The sequence below is a fragment of the Diceros bicornis genome, chromosome 7, assembly GCF_020826845.1.
Source record: "Diceros bicornis minor isolate mBicDic1 chromosome 7, mDicBic1.mat.cur, whole genome shotgun sequence".
NCBI lineage: Eukaryota > Metazoa > Chordata > Mammalia > Perissodactyla > Rhinocerotidae > Diceros > Diceros bicornis.
The window spans coordinates 60,850,424-60,862,490 of NC_080746.1; the positions used below are offsets into that span (position 1 = coordinate 60,850,424).

Below are 12,067 nucleotides of genomic sequence, written 5' to 3' on the forward strand. Positions count from 1 at the left end.
ACTTAGGGTGATGACTATCTTTGTCTAATGTCTAATGAATAGAATTACAAATTAAATCTAAAATAGAAAATTTATTTTGAGGAAAATATACTTTTAAGAATTATGAAATGCATTCATAAATTTGTCAATAACAGACTATTCACAATTGTTTAAACCTACCAGAATTAATAAGGGAAAAGTCTCTGTATGAAAGGAAAGAAGGATATATATTTTCAGTAAGAGAATATATGAGTAAGTGACATGCATGTTATTTAGGTAAAAAACATAATAATTTTGTCCTAAAGTGAGGAAAACATAAGAAAATATCTAAAAGTAAAAAAAAAACAATGGTAGAGTAGGTTTATTAAAAAAAGGAATCTTGGGAAAGAAATTTAATGTGTAGTGAAGTGGATTAAAATTAAAATGAATTTATTTGAGTAAAAAAATCATTTTAACATCAAAAGTAAGCTGATGTAAAATTAGAATTTGACTTTCTCTCTGTAAAAAGGACAATTTTTTTTTATAATAATTTTATTTTATTTATTTTTTCCCCCAAAGCCCCAGTAGATAGTTGTATGTCATAGTTGCACATCATTCTAGTTGCTGCATGTGGGACGCGGCCTCAGCATGGCAGGAGAAGCGGTGCACGCCCAGGATCCGAACCCGGGCCGCCAGCAGCAAAGCGCGTGCACTCAACCGCTAAGCCACGGGGCTGGCCCAAGGATAAATTTTTCTTAGATTATTAGTCTGCACTTAATAAAGCATAAAAAGTTTTTCTTTACCTTTTAAGTAATTTGCCTAGAAAACAGAGGTAACACCTTTCATCAAAATAAGTTCCTGTGCTTCATGTTATCTTTATCATCAGATCTTTAATTACTTAAGTCGACCTAGTCTTCTCAATATCAGGAGCTTAATTTTGCTCAAAACTATATAAACTTCTATATTTGCCTGTAAAATCTTTTATCGTTACTTGGTTAAATGGGTAATTAAATATTGTTTCAAAATTATCCGTGATACTGTTTAGTCAAGTGTCCAAAACCATTTGATATTTTTGACAAATTTCCTCAATTCAAATTCTACATGAAGTCTTTTTAACCTTGAACTAACTTTGGGATTTTCCAAAGGGCCTCTGGAACATCTCAACAGATTGTTCTCTCTATTGTAAAGAAGCGGAGATATTAAACTAATTAGGCTTATTTGATATGTTAAATTACATGGGAAGCATTATGAAATAAGTGATGCTAAGCTTTCTTTATGTTGTATTTGTATAGGTATGTAAGTGTTCTAGAAATTATATGAAATTCCTGAAAATCTGATATATTCTGGTATAATGTTATCACTTGTAATTCTAGTTATTGTCTTAAATGATGTATGTAACAGAAATAACCAAATCTCCTTATCAATTGCATTATAAGGAACTCTCACCTGGTCTTTAAACTTTGCCATTTTTAAGTCTAATGTCATTTATACACAGTAATTGTGTGCAAAAATGTTCCTGCAAAAGTGTTTCATCTTCAGAGAAATTCATAGAAAGGACACTGACAAGTACTCTAGAATACAAATTTCTGATAAACTTAGGTCATCAAGCTGAACTAAGTAAGAATTTCTAGAACTAATGGAAAAACTGGATCCAAGCACAACAAATACTAATTACATGAAACTAAATGAAGTGAGGAGGATAATTAAAACTTTTATGACTTTTTTTTGTTTGAAACATTGCTGATTTTTTTACTGTTTTTTTTTTTTTCTAGACTTAAGAAAACCTTTTTCTCTTTTCTCTTAAGCTACTGATGAGTTAGAGCAATTTGGTAGGATATACATTTGTGAATAAATATGAAACATTTATCTTTTTCTCTCTACCTGATCCCTTTGGAATTGAGATACTCTCAGTGAGTATTTTTATTTTGATGGCAATATAGTTGTTTACAAAAATTCAGTAAGAATCTGTTCTTCTTGTAACAGGACAAAATTGGAGGCATTGGTTGTACTGCCATGGCTTTGATTGGAATATCGTATTTGAGAGAGATGTACACAGACATAGATATGACCAGACAGCTTTAAGGAACTAAGATTGACTTTATGGAACCAATAAAGCCCCTTGGAAATATTAGCCTAGTACTTTGCTTACAGGGTTCCCAGCAGCCTCACCAGGTAAATAAGGAAAGTCATTTCCTTGCAGGCCCAAGAACCGCCGGTATTTTGGGGACCTTGAAAAGAGAAGAATTAACCCAAATCTATAGGTATTACAGCAAATTCTGATGTCAAGTCTTTGGCTTGGCTTCTTAGCCTCAAAGAGCTTTTAAAAGTCCAAGCTTAGATTCCTTATGAAAAGTTCCAGCAAAGCAGATTAAAAGATTCTGTATGATCAATTGCTATTCTTGCTGCAATTATGTAGAGAATCATGCACATTTTTTGAAACTTAGATTTAATTTGAAAACAAATTATTCTTACTATGATTATCTTTGACAAAAATATGGGTAATTGCAGAGAAAAAAATTATGTGTCATAGAAACTGTGATAGCCAGCCCTGGAGGTCTAGTAGTTAAGACTCAGTGCTCTCACTCACATGCCTAGGTTGATTTCCTGGTCAGGGAACAAAACCACCTGTCCTTTGGTTGTCATTCTGTGGCAGCTACATGTTGCTATGATGCTGAAAGCTATGCTATTGATATTTCAACTACCTACAGGATCGTCCATGGTGGGCAGGCTTCAGCAGAGCTTCCAGACTAGACAGACTAAGAAGAAAGACCTAGCCACTCACTTCCACAAAAATTGGCGATGAAAACCCTATGAATAGCCACAGAGCATTTTCTGATGTAACGTTTTCTGAAAAGATGAAAGGATGGCGCAAAAGACCAGGCTGGGTTCCACTCTGCTGTACACAGGGTCACTAGGAGTTGGAATTGACACAGTGACACTAACAACAGAAACTCTAATGCACACTTGTGGATATTAGATTCTAATACTGTTAATTGTCTTTGAGGTTTTTTTTCTACCTGTAAACTGGACTAAACTCTGAATTCTTCTAGTTTCCTCTAATATCTGGCTACAACTCTCTAAACTAACATTTCCAATTTTCTCCCACCCTTCTGACTTGGAAGCATTAAGAACTAAAACTATCCTTTTTCCAAAGCTATACAAATTAATTTAGATAACTTGATATAATCTTTAGAGGAATCGTAACAGCTTCCATATGGGCAATTTTCATTCTTGTTGCTGTGTGGCCACTCAGGAAGATCACTGGAGACATTCAAACTACAAACCAGAAAAATCTGTCAGATTGTCACTGCCTGCCTTCACTCCATCTGAAGATGCTTTGAGCCCAACATCCAGAAATCTCCGCTGGCTACCTTCAAAACTCAGAAACTAGAAGTATAGTCTCTTCTTAATCATTAAATATGATTTTTTCTTTTGTTTCCATAGAAATGCTTCTTATTAAAAACCTGATTGTTTGAGCAATATAGTCTTAATTTTGGGAGCCCACCTGATGAAATGAGTTTTAACTGAAATGACTTATTCTCAGGAATAAGAAGCCAGTTCAATAAAAACAATCTATCATTGTTACTAATTCAGTTCTGCTCTCCATAGCCATAAGCTCAGCTTTTAATATGTGGAACTTCCAGGGAAGTTTCAGGTGAGAGAGCTGATGGGGTTCAGGGCAAGCCACCCCAAAACATGCCACTTTGGCATATTGATTACTTTGAACTAAAGTTGCTAAAGGAATACTCAACGCAAGAAGTACACTCTGACTCTCTTTTGTCCTCCTAAAAGCAGGAAATAAATCTCCCATGTAAAAGGTACCCTCCCCATACTAGGAGGTAAAAAGATGTCTTCATCACAAGAGATAAGAAATTCAGGACCAAGAAGGTTGTAAAAACAAACCTTGTTGTAGGGGCCGGCCCTACAACAGCATAGTGGTTAAGTTCGTGCACTCTGCTTTTGTGGCCCAAGGTTCACAGGTTCAGATCCTGGGTGCAGACCTACACACTGCTTATCAAGCCATGTTGAGGCAACGTCCCACATATAAAGTAGAAGAAGGTGGGTATGGGTGTTAGCAGCCCAGGGCCAATCTTCCTCAGAAAAAGAGGAGTACTGGCAACAGATGTTAGCTTGGGGCTAATCTTCTTCACTACAAAAAAAAAAAGAAGAAGAAAAAGATGGTTACTTCTTTATTAATTTATTACCCCCAAGCCCAAACTCCTTTGTCTTGTCAATTCTTCATAAATTTATTGATTCTTTGCTTAAAAGGAATAAAACATTCCTGCTTTGGTCACTTCTTTGAGTCTTGTATTTCTGTGAGCTTCCATATGTACGTAATTAAACTTGTTTTTCTCCTGTTAATCTGTTTTATGTCAATTTAATTATTGGACCAAGCAAAGAACCTACAAGGGAAGAAAGGAAGTTTTCCACCCCTAAATCCTCAAATTCCCTTCCATTATGCTCTTAAGAGATTAGTTGGTATGCTCTTATATATAGGGATATCCAACCACCATATATTCCCTTATGTCTCCCCAGAAATATTGAAGAGGACAATAGCGTATTTTCCAAGAGTCCTCAGCAAGATGTCCTCTGTCAATGACACTGCATCACATCCCTCTGCCTTCCTTCTGCTGGGTATACCTGGTCTGGAAGTTTTCCATATGTGGATTGCCTTCCCTTTCTTTGTTGTTTACCTGACAGCACTTGTTGCAAATGTCACAATCCTGTTTGTGATCAAGACTGAGCAGAGTCTTCATCAACCTATGTTCTACTTTCTGGCACTTCTCTCCTTTGTTGATCTAGGCCTCTCCACTTCTACCATCCCCAAGATGCTGGTAATCCTCTGGTTCAACTTAAGGAAGATAAGCTTTGAAGGCTGCCTCATCCAAATGTTCTTTATCCACAGCTACACTGGTATGGAATCTGCTGTACTCCTGGCCATGGCAATTGACCGCTATGTCGCCATCTGTTATCCACTGAGATATACAACTATTCTCACGAACAAAGTGGTAGCAATTATGGCCATTGTTATAGTGGGGAAGCCAGTCCTCCTTGTCATCCCCTTCTGCCCTCTTCTCAAACGATTGCCCTTCTGTGGACACTACATTATCCCTCATACCTATTGTGAGCATATGGGAATTGCTTGTCTTGCCTGTGCTAGCATAAGAGTCAATATCATCTATGGCTTATTTACCATAGCTACCCTGATCTTGGACTTGATCCTCATTGCCCTCTCCTATGTTCAGATCATACGAGCAGTTTTCTGCCTTCCTTCCAGGGATGCCAGACTGAAAGCGCTTAGCACGTGTGGTTCCCATGTCTGTGTTATCTTAGCCTTTTACACACCCTCATTTTTCTCCTTTATGACTCATCGGTTTGGTAGAAATGTGCCTCGTTATATTCACATACTCTTGGCCAATCTGTATGTTGTTGTTCCTCCTTGTTTAAATCCGGTCGTTTATGGAGTCATGACAAAGCAAATTCAGAATCGCGTTGTAAGAATATTTGTAAAGAGAGAATGACGCAAATGTATTCAGAAGTTGGTAATTCTTTCAGGCTAACCTTCATCTTATATATCTCTCACGCTGCTCAAAATCGAGACTATGCAAAGGCAACTCAGTCATTACTTCAGGCTTTACTGGAATCTTCTAAACTCACACTCAATGGTTCCTTTATCTAATTTAAATTTCAATATATTATATTGCTTTTTCTCATTGAAGGTAAGAGAAGATTGTGGGGCCAAGGAAAAGATGCAATGAAGTTTTTGAATGTGTGAGAACAATGATGATCTTGATGTTAGTAGTAAAATTTATGTACATGTTTGATAAAAAGGAAGATTGTGTTGGCATGCAATTCTTTAGGTTTTGGCCCATGGGTGAATTTTTGGAATCTGTCCTTCACCTACTCATTTTTCTACCAATATTATTTTCACATAAGTGATTTCTTAATTTCACTCAGAGGATTATTGCTATCTGTATGTTATTTATCTGTAAATTCTGTCTCTAAAAGAGTCAAACTCATTCTATGTTGCCAGCTCTACAATGATATCAAAACCAGAAAAGGACATGAAAATAAAATTAGTTATCATATTCCTTCATAAACTCATTTGCAAATATGTTATTAACAAAAATTATGCAAATTGAATTCAATGGTATATAACATGATCATGTATCATGACCCAGTATCACTTATCTCAGAAATATAAGAGTAATTCTTGCATCTGAAAATCAGTCAGTGTATCTCACCATACTCTCGAAAGAAAATACATATGATCATCTTAATAAATGCAGAGAAAGCATTTGACAAAATCCGTCATGAACTTCTGGTGAAAATTTCAGAAAACTAAGAAGAGAAGAGAACTTCTCCAACCAGACAGAGGAAACATATAAAGAAACTGATAGGTTACATAAAACTTAATGATGAAAGACTGAATGCTTTCTCTCTACTATCAGAAAAAATGCACAACTGTTTGCTCTTATCACATCTATTCACTATTGTACTTGGGGTTCTAGCCAATGCATTAAGACAAATAAAAGGAAATAAAAATTATTGAAGGAAAAAATTAAACTCCATTTACTGATGACATGATTTTTCTATGTAGAAAAATCTTATACAACCTACTAAAACCTACTAAACCAATATGTGAGTTTAGCAAGTTTACAGATTACAGGGTCACTATACAAACAGTTGGATTTCTTATACTAATGGAATTCCATTACAAAATTAAATAAAGATATCATTTAAAATAGCTTTAAACAAAATATTTTGGTACACATTTTATAAAAACATAAAAGACTCGCACGGAAAAAACTAAAAATCTTTGCTGAGAGAAATAAAAGAAGGCGTTCATAAATGGAGAGATATACAGTTGCCATATATGCAAACTCTTTATACTGTAAATATATATTTTCTCAAATTTGATATATAGATTTAACCATGTTCCAATCACATTTCAAGCATGGTTTTTTTGTAGAAATTTAAAAGCTGATTCTAAAATTTAGATAGTAATCCAAAGTAACTAGAATAACCAAAACAACTTTTAAAAAATATAACAAAATTAGAGGACTTACATTAATAAAGGCAGTGTAGTAGTGTCATAAAAATATGCAAACTGATCAATGTACTAGGATTGGAAGCCTCAAAATAGACACGCATGCATAGTTAATTGATTTTCAACAAATTCCTAAGATAATTCAATGTAGAAGGGATAGATTTGGAACACTTGGGTAATCACATGCAAAAGTATGCACTTCAATCTAGACCTCACATCCTATAAAAAAATTAAGTAAAAATGGATCGTAAACTCAAAAGTACAACCTAGAGTTATAAAACTTCTGGGAAAAATTATATTAGAAGAGAAATAACCAGACATATTTTTAAAATTAGCACAGTAAATTTCATAAAATTTAAAGGCTTCTCCTCTTCCAAAGCACTATTAAGAGAATGAAAACACAAGTTTCAGACCATAAGAAAATACTGCAAATTAAACATCTGATAATGAACATGCATAAAGAATTTTTTAATTAGATAAAAAAGGAGATTAACTGTCCCATAGAAATGTGCAAAATATTTTAAGAAAGTTTTTACCAAAAGATATGTACACATTGAAAATAAGCACATGAAACATTTTCAATGTCATTAATAATTAGGAAATGTAAGTTAGTCTCAATGAGAGAAAAAAAGACACACTATTATGATGTCCAAAAATTTAAAAAAATACAAAAACATAACAAGAGTTAGTGAGAGTGTGGAGCAAGTGGTACTCTCAAACATTGCTGTTGTGAAATTTAAATGTACAATCATTTTGGAAAAGAAAAATGACGATTTTTTAACTCTAAATTTACACCTGCACATAGCAAAGCTGTTTCGATCCTATGTAATTTTTTCACAACTATTTTTATACAGAAGTTTCAGGTTCACAGCCAAATTAAGAGGGAGGTACAGAGACTTCCCATGTACCCCCACCCCCACACATACATAGCCTCCTCCATTATCAATATCACCTCCCCGAGTGGTATATTTGTAATAATTGATGACCCTACATTGACACACCATAATCACCTAATGTCCGTTATTTATCTTTGTGTTCACTTTTGGTGTTGTACATTGCATGGATTTGGACAAATGTAAAATGATAGATGTCGATCATGAAAGTATCATAGAGTATTTTCATTGCCCTAAAAATCCTCCCTGCCCTCCACCTCAACCCCAGCTATGTTTATTGGCTCCACAGTTTTCCAGAATATTAGATAGTTGGAATCACACTGTATGCAGACTCTTCAGATAAGCTTCTTTCACTTAGTAGTATGCATCTAAGCTTCCTCCAAGTCTTTTCATAGTTTGATAGCTCATTTCTTTTTGGTGTTGAAAAATATTCCACTGTCTAGATGTACCACAGTCTATTCAGCCATTCACTTACTCAAGGACATATTGGTTTCTTCCCAGTTTTGGCAATTATGAATAAAGCTGATATAAATATCCATGTGCAAGTTTTGCGTGGACGTAAGTTTTCAACTCCTTCGGGTAAATACCAAAGAGTGTGATTGCTAGGTCATACGGTAAGAGTATATTTAGTTTGTAAGAAACCACCAAACTGTTTTCCAAAGTGGCTGTATGATTTTGTATTTCTACCAGCAATGAGTGAGAGTTCCTATTGCTCCACATCCTCACCAGCATTTGATGATGTCAGTGTTCCAGATTTTGGCCATTCTAACAGGTGTGTAATGTATCTTATTATTGCTTTAATTTCCATTTTCCTGATGACGTATCACGTGGAGCCTCTTTACATTTGTTTATTTGTTGTCTGTATATCTTCTTTGGTGAGGTGTCTTTTAAGGTCTTTGGCCCATTTTTAAAGCAGGTTGTTTGTTTTCTTATCGTTGAGTTTTAAGAGTTCTCGTATATTTTGGATAACAGCCCTTTATCAGATGTGTATTTTGCAAACATTTTCTCCCTGTCTATGGCTCGCCTTCTCATTCTCTCAACATTGTCTTTGCAGAGCAAAAGTTTTTACTTTTAACGAAGTCCTGCTTATCAATTATTTCTATTATGGACTGTGCCTTCAATATTGTATCTAAAAGTCATCACCATACCCAAGATCATCTAAGCTTTCTCCTATATTACCTTCTAGGAGTTTCATAGTTTTGTATTTTGTATTTAGATCTGTGATCTGTTTTGAGTTAATTTTTGTGAAGGACATAAGGTCTATGTCTAGATTCACTTTTTTGCATGCACATGTCCAACTATTCCAGCACCATTTGTTGAAAAGACCATCTTTGCTCCATTGTATTGCCCTTGCTTCTTTGTCAAAGATCATTGACTATATTTACATGGGTCTATTTCTGGGCCCTCTATTCTATTTCATTGGTCTGTTGGCCTATTCTTTTGCCAGTATCATACTGTCTTAATCACTGTAGTTTTATAGTAAGTCTTGAAGTCTGTTAATGTCAGTTCTCCAACTTTATTCTTCTCCCAAATATTGTGTGGTCTATTCTGGGTCTTTTCCCTCTCCAAATATAGACATACCTCCTTTTATTCTGTTTCACTTTACTGCACTTCACAGATACTGAATTTTTTACAAAACCCTCCACCAACAAAAAGATTATGACTCACCGATGACTCAGATGATGGTTAACATTATTTAGCAATAAGTATTTTTTAAATTAAGATATATACATTGTTTTTTTAGACTAATGCTATTTCACACTTAATAGACTAAAGTATAGTGTAAACATAACTTTTATATGCACTGAGAAAACAAAAAATTTGTGTGACTCATTCATTGCAATATTCTCTTTACTGCAGCAGTCTGGAACCAAACCCTCGGTATCTTCAAGGTATGCCTGTAAACCTTAAAATAAGTTTTTAAATATCCACAAATAATTTCCTGAGATTTTGACTGGGATTTTACTGAATTTGGGATTATACTGATTGGGGAAGAACGGGCACCTTGACAATAATGTCTTCCTATCCATGAACATGTGATATTTCTCTATCTGTTTATTTCTTTGATATTTTTCTTCAGAGTTTTGAATTTTCCTTGTATAGATATTGTATATATTTTTAAAGATATATACTTCAGTGTTTATTTTTTAGTTGCTAATGTAAATTGTGTTGTGTTTTTAATTTCAAATTCCACTTTTTCGTTGTTACTATATAGGAAAAAGACTGATTTTTGTATACTAACCTTGCATTATGTAACCTTGCTATAATTGCTTATTACTCCTAGAGAATTTTACCTGTGATAAATGTAGGCTGATGTTCACACAAAATCCTGTACACAAATATTCAGAGCTCTTGTATTCATAATATCCAAAAGCAGAGGTCAATTAAAATATCTATCACCAATGACTTGATAGACAAATTCAGGCATATCCACATCATATAATACAATTGAGCATTCTAGAAAAATAAACTGATTATATATGCCACATATGGATGAATCTTAAAATAATTATGCTTAGTGAAAAACACATATGCCCAGAAGAAAAGAAGCATACTATATAATTATATCTACATAAAATTCAAAAAAAAAAAATCAACCTAATCTATAGACATAAGCATTCCTTTACAGGGAAAGAAGGATGAGCTTCAGTGAAGGACAATGGATATGTATTTCACAGGCACATGAGGAAATTTGAGATGATGAAAGATATGTTCATTCTCTTTATTATGGTATTTGTTTCATAGTTGAATACATAGGGCAAAATAAATTAAATTAAATAAATAAAATAAATACACTCTAAATATGTTCATTTTTTTGTATGTTAGACATCAGTATAGTTGTAAAAATGTTTTTTTTTTTTTTTGGCATCTTCAATGACTGCCATTCTTATTCATAATATAAGCCAAAGACATTAATGTCACCTGAGTATTCTGCATGTTGGGTGTCTGAAATATCCTTGAACTTTTTTTCCTGTTATTCTCTCCTTTGCACGTTATTCTCAAACTACATTAGCTTCCTCATTTCTTTTAGAATTCATGAACAGTGCAAAATTCAATTATTTTGCCTTCCTATTTCCACAGCCCCAAATACTCTTTTATCACGGATTGCCTTGTTGAATCCTTCATTGTCTTTAAACATTTCCTCACATACCATCTGCTAAGTGATACTTCTCCTGACAATCTTCAATATAAATATACTTTCCACTAAATACACAGCACCATCTCATTCCCCTTCCTTTAGTTTTTTCCATAACACTTATCTTTAACTGTTACTATATTTATACTTAAAACTTTTTATGAATAAGATATTCCAGTGTGGCCAAGAGGCAATGAGTGTACTACAACTAATCTCTCCTATAGATTAAAACTTACATCTGGTCAAATACAAAAACAGTAATCTTGGGATTCTATAAAGTTAGCAAACTAGGCAAGTTGAAACAAGTTGAGTCAAAATTTGAAGCAGTGACTTGTATCACGTAGTCACTCAAAAAATTTTCCCATATATTCTTTCCTCCCATTGATTAGATAGCAAGCATCCAGCAGAGATATAGCACTTATACAGGTAACAAAAAATGCAAGATATACCCCATCTCTTTCCGGCCAGAGAATCAGGAAAAGGTTCCTGTGAGCCAGAGAGCAAGAGGGGGATCCCACTATTTCTCTTTTGTTTTTCCATTATATCTGAATGAATGTTATGTTCCAGTCACAGAACAATACAAGCAACTAAAAGTCCAAGAGGGTTAATCTTTTTGGCCAATTCTTCCTTCCTGCCTTCCTTCTCCCTTTCTTTCTTTCGTTTTCTTTTTCTTCCTTCCTTCCTTCCTTCTTTCCTTCAATCCTCCCTTCCTTCTTTTCTCCATTTTTCTCTTTATTTCTTTTTCCTAGCTGAACCCTTCCCTAGGAAACCTCAGAAACCTCAGATGACGTGGTGATGCATGCAGCTAAAATTCTGCCAGAATCCCTGTCTTTATGATTATGGTGATGTGAGAGGTGTCCCGTGATAAGTAGAGAATATGAGAAGAATCCTCGAGAGGAGAGAGCTGGATAAGTGGATCCTTTAACTCTATATATGAACTGACACAAGTCATGAACTTTCTCCTGAGCTGCACATGCATAGGACAGACCCAATAAAACAGAACAAAGGCATTGACAATTGACAATTGTG

General features: G+C 34.5%; 1 protein-coding gene across 1 annotated transcript; it reads left to right on the forward strand.

Annotated features, from left to right (window-relative positions):
* Positions 1 to 4,535: 4,535 nt before the first annotated feature.
* LOC131408004 (olfactory receptor 52E4-like) lies at positions 4,536 to 5,480 on the forward strand. Its single transcript, XM_058544580.1, has one exon. The coding sequence runs from the start codon at positions 4,542 to 4,544 to the stop codon at positions 5,478 to 5,480; it is 939 nt and encodes a 312-aa protein (XP_058400563.1). The 5' UTR covers positions 4,536 to 4,541.
* The last annotated feature ends 6,587 nt before the right edge of the window (positions 5,481 to 12,067 follow it).